We start from the raw sequence: 13,326 nt of genomic DNA on the forward strand, positions 1-13,326 counted from the left end.
ACCATTCAACTGCTCATTCTCCTTGAGCAGACCAACACGGACCTGCTGCAGCTCTTCTATTTCCTTCTTCAGACTGTCATTGATTTTCAAAACACCTTGGAATTCAAACACTTGAGGTTCAAGCCTATCAACGACCTTTTTGAAATGGATCACTTGGTTGTAAACAACGATCAATTCTTCATCATTTGCATAAACAGCGGAGCGAAGCTTAGATACAGCACATTAAAGGTCTTGAATCTGAGGCATGTAACACCCAATCTCCTTCTCTACACTTTCGTACTTTACTTGGATCGCGTCAAGCCTAGTCTTCAAAACCATGATCTCTTGGCGAGCGGTCTCAAGCTTCAGAGAAGTAGGGGTAGAAATATTAGACCCCTTCAAAGTAGCAAGCTCATATGCCAACTTCTTGACTTTTTCGACCGAAGAGTAAGCTTCGGCTGCCATAGTTCTTACCACCTCCTTGGCAACGTTGGTATCCTCTTGATTAAGGAACATAGACTCAGTTGGTAGAATTGCCGTTTTCTGCATCATAGCTAATAGAGTAGTCCTTCTATACTCAGTTGTATACTTTACAAAAGAACTCTAGCCAACAACCCTTTCAACGTCATCAATAAACTTGGCACACACATCCATGTCCTCAAGCATATTTAGTCTCAAAAGTGCACAATCTCAGCAGCTTTCCTGGAAACAGACTTAGTGGATTTCTCACAACTGCCATCACAAACAGTCTCATTCTTCTTCTCAAGCTTTAAAGAAGTGAGGGCAGAAATATTAGACCTCTTCAAAACAGCAAGCTCATATTCCAACTTCTTGACTTTCTCAACCGAGGAGTAAGCTTCGGCTGCCATAGTTCTTGCCACCTCCTTGGCAACCTTGGTATCCTCTTGATTAAGGAAAATAGACTTGGTTGGTAGAATCGTCGTTTTCTGCATCATAGCTAGTAGAGTAGTCATCTTATACTCAGTTGTATGCTTCATAAAGGAACTCTAGTCAACAACCCTTTTAGCGTCATCAACAAACTTGGCACACACATCCATGTCCTCGAGCATATTTGGTCTCTAAAGTGCACAAATCTCACCAACTTTCCTGGAAATAGACTTGGTGGATTTCTCACAATTGCCTTCACGAGCAGTCTTATTCTTATTAGCAGAAGAATCGGTCTCAGCAACATAGTGAATGGGTTTTGGTGCCACTTTAGCAGGCAAAGGCACCTTGTCACTCTTCATAGTAGCAAGCCTCTCAAAAGGTGAACCAGACTTATCCCCAAACATACGTTTTGACATAAATTTCTGCATTGGAGGCACATAGGAACTTCTACACAGAGCAATCATGTCAACAATCGAACTAGCCACTTTTAGAAGGGTAGGTGTCGTCATCACAGATCTAACAGCCTCATCCTTCTCACCCTTGGGAGAAGTCAAGTCAATCACAAGCTTGGGGGCAGCCGGTGAACCTTTGCGAACATCGAAAGAAGTCTTTGGCATTTTCTTAACTGGCATCTCTTGAGCAAGCGGGAAGGGTCTTTTTTTCCCACCTTCACATACAACAGGTTCCACGACGGCGATCAGACGAGCTAATGCTTCTGCCTTAATCCGTTTTATCTTATCTCTTAGGGGTAGCTCACCTTTCTCCTTAGGAAAATGACTAAGTAGCTAACGCCACTTACGGTACTCGGAAGGGATACCCAGAGCAACATGCACTTTCTTCATGTCCAGAGAAGTCTTAGGAGTTGAGCCAAACTCCAAATCTACAAAAACAGCGAGAGATAATCAGAAAATTAGGAAGCAGCTTAGCACAAATACAAAGCAGACGAGAGATTAAGCAACCTACTTACCAGATATGAAGACTGTTAGAACATGCAACTCGGGGGAAAAATCAGACTCCGATACTCCATTTATCTCCAAAGTCACCTTGGCCCAATCATGATCTCCCTTGCTTGAATGATCGAATAGCCTATGGCTAGGCCACAGCTGCCCAACTTCCTCGATGTGGCCTACATAAAAAAAGTACCAAAATTCGTTGACGATTAGATCTAAGTCAAAGAGTTGGCTTAGATTAAGGAATCCCACCAACACACAGGGGCACATCTCATGGAGTATAGAACTTTATGGAAGAAACGTGGCATAGGAAAAGTAAACCCCAATACAAAATAGTAGGGGTGAAACTTGATAGCTCTCCAAGCCCCATTACACGACTCACGGCTACTACCATCCTTGACATGCTTCACACGCACTCTTGAAGAAATAGTGTGCCTAAATGCCTCAAGCAAGTCTCTAAACAAGTCATCAGAGATAATTTCGAAATGAGCAGCCTTGAAGTAACCAACCTTGCTCAAAGACCCGCCTTGAAGATATAATGGCGACACACCATCATCATTCTTGTGGTTCGAGGAAGACATGCTCAAGGAAATTCTACAAAGAAGCAAAGAAAATTCGTTAGACGGCTGCTTGGAAAAAAAAAACAACAACAGCCGGCGCATCAAGTCCCCTGGCTCAAAATTACGACCCAAATCGCAAGAACCCAGTGGCCTGGTCCGATTCCTTGGCCCAAAAGATCTCTCGACCTCCTTGCTATTTTCTCCCAGGCACAGGGCCAAGCCCTGCCTTAAAAATAAAAAAATAAAGGGAGGCCCGTGCTTCCCTGGCCCATCACCAATGGCCTGAGCTCCAACCCTAACACAATATCACGGCGCCCCAACACCCAGACCAAAGCCAAAGCCACGCCAAGCCACACAAGGTAACAACCTTGCCGTGGCTTCCCAATCAACTTTTCACACCTACTTGACCTCTGTCGAGCCAAATTTCAAGCCCCGACGCTCTAAAAAAAAATTAATAAGACAAGAAAAATTAATTTTTCTTACCTTGAAGCGGTGTGAAGATGAAGCAAGCAACGAAAGACAATCCTTTACACAGGCAAGATGTAGAAGATTGCTAGAGGAGGGGGAACAAATATCCTCTAAGCTTTTTCTCTCATGTAAGGAAAAATAAATCGTTCTCCAAAGTTGATTTAATAATCTACTAAAGCTAGACTTAAATAGGTTTTGAGAAAAATTTATTTCCCTTTCCTAAAAGGATCTAATTTCCAATTAAAAGGGAATCAACATCAAAATAGGAAACAATTCTATGTTTCCTAAAGCAAGAAGATCTCTACACCTACTGCGCTTTCCTGCGAGCAGCCCAACATGTATGGGGGCATTTGTGGAGCCAAAAGTAATCGAGAAAAATATGGAGGCGACACATGGATTCTAGGGTTAAAAAGACAAAATTACCTTTGAGGCATACCGGAACTTCTACGCATAAGCAGCAGACAATCATGGCTCAATCAAGGTCAAAAGTGATCAAAATAGGTATTTATTCAAAACCTGTTTCATCAATCCTCATCAAATCTTCCTCGCAAGGTAACTCCCAAATTATTTCTTCCAAATTATATTAATTAGCTAATTAATTGATTTATTACTCAATTAATTTATTAATTAGCTAATTGATTGTAATTAACACCAAAAACACACCAAATGTGGTCGATCCCCATTCTCCTAATAGGGCCGGCCACACCCCTATAAATACCATCTCATTTTGTCCAAAAACCTAAGTTGAATCCTCTTGCAAAATTCTCCAAACACTTTTCCCTCAAAATTCTAATTTTGGCATCAGAGGTTCTTTGTCCAAAGCCCCCCTCAATTGGTCATGGGCGCGTGAGGCTCTTGGCATTGACCTAAGGTGTTAATTGTTTTTGCAGGTGCATTTTCGTCCAAGAACAAGAAGGAAGAAAATTTGCATCCACAGTAATTAATAACATCTCACATGGTATGAACAATGATAGGTCAACCATCTTGTACATGCAATGCCAGAGTTATTACGATCACATATTTAATGGAAGGATTTTATCTTTAACTTATGGTTGAAACTATAGAAATGTGTCATGCTTAAGGCCAGTTTGGGATTATTGTGCCTTAAAAGAAAAAGGGGGGCGCTATCCACACACCACTTGATAATTTATGTATGTTGATCTTCTTTAATTCATCTGATTCAACTGTTGAAAATTAAAAAGGTGTGTGAGAAGTAAAATGAGGTGTGTGGATATCACACCCCAAGAAAAATTGTGTTTTTTTTTGTACTTTAAGAATAATCAACTGTCAAATAAAACAATTGAGTGTTGGATAAACTGTATGATCTAATATCTAGGCTAAGATCTAATATGATCAAATTCAACTGTAAAAAAAGGAAAAAAAAAAACTAACGGTCCAAATTTACACCCAAAGGTTAAAGTAATTAAAAAAAATCTTTTATGTGTTTCATATTCTTTCATAGTGTTTTAGAAGTTTCATGATGTCGGTTTAGTGATTTTTCAATATTTTTCAGAATCTAAATATTTTTAGGTTAAAATGTTCATAAAATAAAATTTGAATTGTCTACATAATTTTTTTTTAAGTTAATTTAAGAAAAAAAATTATCTTAAACTCATTCTTTAATAATCTCAGGCTAAAATTTAGAGAAGAAAAACTGTTTCTGGCTTAAAACTGGAGATGATCTTAGAGCGAACATTTAAAGGAGTTTTTTTTTAGTACAACAATATGTTTTCACTAAAGAGATGGGAGTTTGGCTAAGCCACACGATAGACAACTTAATTTGGTTTGAATTCATCATCTACAAGATTTGAACCTAAGACTTTTTAGGTGTAAGTGAAGAGGAATACCACCGTAGTACTGAGTGACATTTAAAGGAGTTAAATACATGTAGATCTATTAATTTAAAGGAATTTTATTTTTCTGCTGAATCAAATTTAACAAATCTCCAAGGAAAGAAAAAAAAATTAATGAAAATGGCTTGAAAACTTTGAATAATGATAATGAAAAAATAAAGGGTAAAGTGAATAGTACCAGGTTTGACTTTTTAGTGTAAAAATATGATTTTTCGTTAAAATGAACAGCACCATGAGTTTTTCATTAAAACTCTAAAAAAAAAAAACCTAATACGTGTAATTCCTAGAAAAGCAAAAAATAAATAAAGAAAACAAAAAAGCCGGCTTTCGCAAACGTTGAAAAAGCCGAACAGCAGAGAAAGCCAAAAAAGAAAGAGAAAGGCTTTGACAGCTTGGACTTTAAAACCTCCTGCAGCCTGCTAATAAGTCAGCTCGTACGGCCCTCCGTCGTTGCTTTCTATTTTCCCTCCTTAATTATTTATTTACTCTCTTTCCTCTCTCTCTGCAATTCTTCCAACTCTCCAAACTTGAAGAAATCTTAAGTTTTATGGCCACTCTCTCCCACGCGATCGCCCCGCCGGGACTCGACCTCCACCGCCGCGCTTCTCACGGATTCTCTCCGCCGTCTCTGAGACTACTGACTACTTCCTGTGGAGTCACCAAGAACAGCAGCCGCGTCTTCGCTCAGAGCAAGAGCCATAGCCGGCAGCAGATCGATTTCAGTGATCCCGACTGGAAATCCAAGTTCCAGAAGGATTTCGAGAAGCGGTTTAACATCCCTCACATCACTGATGTCTTCCCTGACGCCGTTCCCATTCCTTCCACCTTCTGCTTACAAATGAGGTCACTTTATTCTTCTTTTATTGTTTGAATTTATTTTTGACTTTTAGTTGGGAGGGCCTCAGATATTGTGTTGCAGGACTCCGGTGATTGAAGACTTTGCAGGTGGGTACCCGTCGGACGAAGAGTGGCACGGCTACATAAATAACAATGACCGGGTACTCCTTAAGGTAAATAAAGCAATTCCATTTTCTAATATCTTTCAAATGTTGTAAAAATAATTTGCCATCTGAATCTTTTTGAATCACTATAGAGCACTATATAGTATAAGAGAACTTGTGAGAAACTTATGTATTTGCACCTTCAATCTATTAGGAGAGTACCCTTTTCGTTTTTTCGATTTTCGTTGCTCTTGGGTTGAACCAATTGAATGGTGATGGTTTATATGACTCTCATGCGAGAATCACTAAAGAGAGACTACTGTTTGCGTGTGTGTTTTTTTGTCTTTAATATGTGCAGACCATATACTACTCGTCGCATACGTCTGCTGGTGCTGAATGCATTGATCCTAATTGTACTTGGGTGGAGCAATGGTAAATATTTCTCTCAACTTACCTTTGTTGTTTGTGGATGAAGTTCTGAGCGGCAATAAGTTGAAGATCGGTTTAATGATACAGATTTTTAGATCGGTCATGTTTTGTGCCTTGGATGTTTTCCAGTGAGAAGTAAAAAACAGAGCGTTTCTGTGAGTTTTGGTTGTGGACGTGGGACCGCTAGGTCAATGGTTCTAATAGTTCCGGTTATGATAGGGATTTGTAGTCCTGTTGCAGGGTGAGAGCTCAAAAGGATGCTTAATAGTGAGCCGCTGGAATGGCGGTTTCCTCATTCATGTTCTCTTTGTACTTGTAGGGATTTTAAAGCAATAGATGTTTTTTTTTTCCTTCGAATTACCACGTTTCTTTTTTATGAGTTAATCGAGTGTAGTAGCTTCTATTTCTTTCATCGGCTGATGGTCATCATTTTTACTCTATGTAAATTCAGAAAGGAGCATACATGCTTCCATATGTATTTTTCAAAGTTTTCTACATTTGGGCTATGATAGGTCTTCAAATAATTGCAACTTGAATGTATTCATATTATTAAACTTTTTATTGATCTCTTGGTACATGCGTACGTTAGCTTGCTTAGCATAGGTGACGCTAGTTTTTCAATTTGAAAACTGTAATTTGTGCTGAATATGATAATGAAAATTTCCAGGGTTCATCGTGCTGGGCCTCGGGAAAAAATATATTTTAAACCAGAAGAAGTGAAAGCAGCAATTGTAACATGCGGAGGGCTCTGCCCTGGTCTTAATGACGTCATCAGACAGGTCATTATCATCACACCAAAATTTTAAATTTTTTTAGTTTTCTTGTGGCTTTTATCAGCCCTGGCCTTGAAGTTCTATTTGATGAAATTGGTATGTTAATAATTCATGATGTAGTAGTAGAAACTGTAATTTAAAGTTCTGATATAACAACATATGCCATTTTCACATTCTGTTATAGGAGTATAGGACAAACAATGGGCGTTTCTGTGTATGAGTATGGTGAGTTTAGCAGATGGTATAAATTTTGGTAGTAAGAACTTTAGAGAAAATAAGAAGATTTAGGATTGCTGTATTGCAGAAAAATTATACGGAGAAAATGATCAGAAAAGTTATGTAGAGAAAAATGAAAAGAAGAGAGAGGAGAAAAGTATAGATGTAGCAGTCCAAGCGTAAAGCCTTACAAAAATAGTTTATTGTCATTCACCAGATATTATAGGCTACAAAGAGAACCTCAAAAGACTCATAGTAGTACTAAAACGCACATATAATGACTAGAAGACTTTTGAAAACTTAGAACAGATTGAGTCTGAGACCAAAACATATTGACTCATATTTGATCTTGACAATAACTTTAAGTTTGACATTTAGACTAACTCTTATGATATTAAGAGATGGATCAAATTTACACTACCTTAAGTGGACCGACACTTCAGTGCCATTGAATTTCTCATTGTACGGTCAGCAGAATATAACACGCTTAACAAGCATTTGAATTGCACAATGTCTTCTCATATTCCAACTGAATAAGTTACTATATGTGATATGCCCAAATAAAGCAATAAAATGCAAACAAACAAACCTGCCAACAGGCAGACCTCCCAATCTGAGTACTTGTGGGTTTTTTTTATACATTGTAGACTTGAACTTTTCATTCTTTTAGTAATGGTGTTTTGGTCAGTCAAGTATTTGTGATCTTAAGCTTTACAGTACATTGGTAAGGCAAAAAGTTTAATTATATTGTGGAGTTACTTACCAACTACATGATTGGGGCTTAGCATCTTTCTTCCCTGATTGTTTTCCTTTTCAGCTCCAAACCTTCATACTTATTTCTGTTGTATTTGACATCAAACGTATACATTCTGCAGATCGTCATTACACTTGAAATATACGGTGTCAAACAGATTGTGGGGATTCCTTATGGTTACCGCGGGTTTTCTAACAATGAATTAGCTGAAATGCCAGTAAGTTCTTGCTTTTGTCCTTGCAAGTAGCTGTCTAATATGAATCATTCAATCAACAATTCTCTTGCAGCCTTTCTATGCTTCTAAGATAAATATATGTTTCCTATATTTCGAAAATGCATTTATGTTGTAGACTAATATGTTGAAACTGGATTTGATTATCAGCTATCTAGGAAAGTGGTTCAAAATGTTCATCTTTCTGGTGGAAGCTTGTTAGGAGTTTCACGTGGAGGTCCCAGTGTTAGTGACATTGTGGACAGTTTGGAGGTGATTACTTGAAAGCTTCTTTTAAGAAATTGGTAATATTGAAGCATCATGATTCCCCTATAATTCAGTGTCATGATATATGTATTTGCGTGTTGATATCAGGAAAGAGGGATCAACATGGTTTTTGTTTTGGGTGGAAACGGCACACATGCTGGAGCCGATGCAATACACAATGAGGTTGGTAAGCTTAGAATCTGTACCAACCTGGTACATTATGTCATATGTTGAATCTGGTATTCATTCATTATTAAAAAAGAATTTCCTAACATTGCCTTCATAGGACTCGTGTAAGATATTCTTCTTTCGAGTTTTAGTACAATGTCTCTTACATGACAATGACCAAAGAAAATAATAAGGAAAACTTTTGGGAAGGAATGAGTGCACTATGCTATAGTTTGGGATAGTCTGTCTGTTTATTACTATTAAAATGTGTTAGCCAATACTGGTAGAGGCTGGGAAATTATGTACTGGATATATATTCTGGGAGGATTTTCGTAGAGAGTCTCATTTGTGACAATCATATAGTCTTTGCAAGTTGTGAATGCTTGGTTCTTTCATTTGCCTTAATTTTTATAAGGTCTAATTGTTTTATGGTTCCTATTTTGCTTTTAGTGCCGTAAAAGACAGTTAAGAGTGGCTGTAGTTGGTGTGCCGAAAACCATAGACAATGATATTTTGCTGATGGACAAAACTTTTGGTTTCGATTCAGCTGTTGAAGAAGCTCAACGGGCAATAAATTCAGCATACATTGAGGTAGAAGTTATGATATGTATTGTTTCTTATGTTAATTATTCAATATCATTTTCCTGTCATGCGTGGGTTTATGTTTCTGCGAGGGTTCTACACTTGTACTTAAATTTCCTGGCAGTGATGTCTACATGATATGCTGATCTTTCTCCTCAATCTTGTAATAGGCACATAGTGCTTACCATGGCGTTGGCATTGTTAAATTGATGGGTCGTAGCAGTGGATTCATAGCAATGCATGCATCCCTGGCTAGTGGACAAATTGACATATGTTTGATACCTGAGGTACTTAGACTGGACCCGTGCTAATGACATATGCTATTTTCATTTATTTCCGACCCTCCACTGATGCTAGTGATATATGCACATCCAAGGTACCTTTTCAAATACATGGCCCTCATGGTATTTTGCACCATCTAAAATACCTAATTCAAACAAAGGGATCAGCTGTGGTCTGCGTAGCAGAGGGAGCAGGGCAGGTGAGTCGGAATCATAATTTCAAGTCATGTTTTATTTTATTGTATATGTAACTTATTATGTTAAAAAAAAATAATAATAAAAAAAAAATTTGTTCTTTTGGTTACCAAAAACTTATGTATTTAACCTAAAAAGATAATGATCATTTCTTTCTTCCCTGGATTTCATGTCTAAATTATTAATTTTTTTCTTTGATTTCTGTGGTTGATATTTTTCTTGACTACATGGTGAGATTGTTGAGTTCTGTATGGTTCTTTTCATGCAGAATTTAATAGAGAAAACCAATGCTACTGATGCATCTGGAAATATGGTATATGGGGATATTGGCGTACATATTCAGCAAGAGGTTGGTGATTGTGTTTTAATGCAATAATGATTTCCAATGCATTTGAGAACTCAGTTTTAGACTTGCAGAATACTATCCGTGGTTTTCGACCTAAAATATGAAAAAACTATACGGGTATAGATGATGATTGCATCCAGTAGGCTATGAGTCTCATTAGGACTTTTAATATGCTTGTGTACTTAAACGGACAAAAGTAGGATCAAGACACAGAACGCAGTCATAGTAATTGACCATTTTTGTTTCTTTTCATAAGAAATATCTGATAGTCTGATAATGCAATTCCTCTGATTTAATTGTTTTGTTCATAATTTGGATGAAACATTTTTGGTGTCTATAACCATCTATTCTTCTGCCAGACAAAAAAGTATTTTAAAGAGGCTGGTGTTCCCGTTGACGTGAAGTATATAGACCCCACATACATGATCCGTGCGTGTCGTGCAAATGCATCAGACGGAATACTTTGCGCTGTATTAGGGCAAAATGCTGTGAGTCTCTTTTCTCCATCTCTCTTTCTCAAACACCCGTACATGCACTCGCACCTGCGCGTATATTTGCACAAGACCATTTCCTTCCTTTTGTATCTCATATGAAGTTACGTTGAATATGTGTTCCTGGATATAACAGGTTCACGGGGCATTCGCTGGATACAGTGGAATCACCGTCGGCACTTGCAACACTCATTATGTATACCTTCCAATTCCTGAGGTCATATCTCATCCCAGGCTGGTGGATCCGAACAGCCGAATGTGGCATCGTTGCTTGACTTCCACAGGTCAGCCGGACTTTATCTAGCTACGTAGGCGTCATTAGCCTCAGTTTTGAAAAATACAAATTTCCAAGAGTAAGTTGTAAGCAAAAAGAAATAACCAACATCAGAAGGAATCTGGTTTGGTCGCGCATGCTGCGGAAGAAATAATACAAAACGATGAAGACATTCCCTCCACTAAATGTCTAGTGTATAGCATATAGCAGCTTCAGAGTCGTCTTAATTGTTTTGAACGTTAAAGCACTTGATGCTTGGTTCGTAATGTACATCATTTGTTGTATCCTTACAAGTCGTTCAAGTAATCCGAACGAGGTTACTGATAAATTGAACCAGACCAAGCATATACTTAATTCAAATACATAATTTAGTTTTAAGGCTTGGGATGCCTACACTTACAAGTCGTTCAAGTAATCTTAGAGACCGTTCGGTATTCTACTAAAAAAAATAAAAAATCATCCTTTTAAAAAATATGTTCCAAGACCATTTCTTAGGAGCAATTTTTAACAAGATTCAAGGAATTGTTTGGTATAAAATTTAAAGTGTTTTGGAGTTTTCACAGTTCAAATTAAAAAAGAAAATGCAACCATCAACTTGGTGGAGCTGACGAAGGAGAGCAAGAAAAGACTGGATCCGAAGTAAGAGGAAGAAGACAGTGGATTAGAGGAGGGGGGGGATCTGGCGGGAGAGTGGAGAGCAGCGAGGAGACAAAGAAGAGAGAGGAGAGAGAGAGAGGGGGAGGACCTGACGTGAGAGTAGAGAGAGCAGCGAGGAGACAGAGAAGAGAGAGACAAGAGAGATAGGACTATCTAAGGGTGGGCATTAAAATCATGAAATGTAGAACCGGATCAAACCAAATTTAAAAATAATTGAAAAAATTGTGTTAACAACAAACTGATCAAACCCGGTCTAAAAACGAACTGAACCGGTCAGATCGGTTCTGGTTTTGGTTATTATCAGGTCCGACCTGAACCGAATTGGACCTTATTTTTAATTAATTTTTATTTTAAATATAATCTTTTAGGCCTTTATTTTTATCTGTCTGTTCAGCCCAGATATAAAAAAAGTCCATATCCAAAGCTCCCAAACTTCAGCCCAAATAACTTTAACAATACCAACCAAGTTAGAAATCTAGTTATGTTGTGGTCTATTTTATCTGACAGAGGGACTAGGGCCGGCGGCAGAGAGAGAGAGGAGAGAGATGTGTGTTTGTAGAATTGTAGGGGAATGTGTGTGTTGTTATCCCTCCTACATTGTGCCTTTATTTATAGTAGTAAAGGGAGAGAAGATATTCCTTCTCCTCCAAGTAATACAAGTTGTAATAGGAAAGGATAACTAGAATCAAATCTTATCTAGGATTTACACAATCATACTTAAACTAGGAATGTTTACAACACTCCCCCTTGAGTGGGTAAATACTCAAGGTAGATTCAGCATCATGCAAAAGTTGAGGAAGTCGACTCGTCGGCATTGATTCCAAGGAACAACGCTTATTCTCAATAAGGTAGGAACTTGCATAAGTAGTAAGTCTCACTAAAAAACCCTAAGGCTATGGCAAAAACCCAAGTAGGGACAAAATCCATAGTCTAAGGAAAAATGCGTGAGAAATGCAAAGTCAAAAGAAACGTCTACAGGACGTCATCAGGGATATGACCAGCCCAAGGTGGGTGCCTCGTTAAAACCTAGTTAGGTAGCAAAAACCCAGTGGGAAAAATGCTCCTAATCGTAGGGAAAAAGAGTACATTAAGATCAAGCAAGTATCTAGAAGATACTCCCCCTGAGTTTGACATAATTCCACAGAGAAATAGCAAAGTTACAACTCAGAAAGTTTACGCATACCAATTCCATGAACAAGCTTCTGAAACGTCGCCTTCGGTAGTGATTTTGTGAAGAGGTCGGCCAGATTGTCTTGTGATCGGATTTGCGTGACTTCAATCTTCTGATACTCTTGTTGTTGATGTGTAAAGAAGAACTTCGGCGCAATATGCTTGGTGTTGTCTCCTTTGATGTAACCCTTCTTGAGCTGTTCGATGCAAGCTGCATTGTCTTCAAAAATCGTCATCGGGGCATTAACGGCGGGATGAAGATCACAGGAGCTTCGAATATGGCCCACTACTGCTCTCAACCAAAAGCATTCCCGAGTTGCTTCATGTAAGGCGAGAATTTCAGCATGGTTAGACGAAGTGGCAACTAAGGTCTGTTTAGTTGACCTCCAAGATATTGCGGTGCCTCCAACGGTAAAGACATAACCCGTTTGAGAACGCGCCTTGTGCGGATCAGATAAGTATCCAGCGTCAGCATAACCAACAAGGCGAGAATCAACCCGATGAGCATAGGGTGCGGCATCACTCGAGGATTCGTAGGGATAGAATAAGCCCAAATCCGTAGTACCCTTAAGGTAACGGAAGATGTCTTTCACGCCAGTCCAATGTCTACGTGTTGGTGCATTGCTGTATCTTGCCAAAAGATTAACAGCGAAGGAGATGTCGGGTCTAGTGCATTGAGCTAAGTACAATAAAGTGCCTATCGCACTTAGATAAGGAACTTCAGTCTCCAAAATCTCTTCATCATCCTCCTTCGGACGGAAGGGATCTCGCTTTGCATCTAGCGTACGAACGACCATAGGAGTACTCGAAGACTTCGCTTTATCCTCATTAAAACGGCGCAACACCTTCTGGGTGTAGTTCGATTGATGTACT

General features: G+C 38.6%; 1 protein-coding gene across 2 annotated transcripts; it reads left to right on the forward strand.

The window, feature by feature from the left end:
- The first annotated feature begins 5,062 nt into the window (after nt 1-5,062).
- Nucleotides 5,063-11,021, forward strand: LOC126632736 (ATP-dependent 6-phosphofructokinase 5, chloroplastic-like). Of its 2 annotated transcripts, XM_050303208.1 has the most exons (13): nt 5,064-5,541; nt 5,618-5,708; nt 5,998-6,071; nt 6,736-6,847; nt 7,933-8,028; nt 8,194-8,295; nt 8,398-8,472; nt 8,908-9,048; nt 9,210-9,326; nt 9,416-9,520; nt 9,784-9,864; nt 10,221-10,349; nt 10,489-11,021. In XM_050303208.1, exons 1-13 carry the CDS (start codon nt 5,246-5,248, stop codon nt 10,654-10,656), a joined length of 1,587 nt encoding a protein of 528 aa, XP_050159165.1. In that variant the 5' UTR covers nt 5,064-5,245; the 3' UTR covers nt 10,657-11,021. The 2 variants fall into 2 exon arrangements, with proteins under 2 accessions (XP_050159167.1, XP_050159165.1); XM_050303210.1 differs by lacking the exon at nt 10,489-11,021 and having other exon boundaries at nt 5,063-5,541; nt 9,784-9,874; nt 10,230-10,351.
- Nucleotides 11,022-13,326: the final 2,305 nt, after the last annotated feature.

Source organism: Malus sylvestris, chromosome 1 (assembly GCF_916048215.2).
Source record: "Malus sylvestris chromosome 1, drMalSylv7.2, whole genome shotgun sequence".
NCBI classification, from domain to species: Eukaryota; Viridiplantae; Streptophyta; class Magnoliopsida; order Rosales; family Rosaceae; genus Malus; species Malus sylvestris.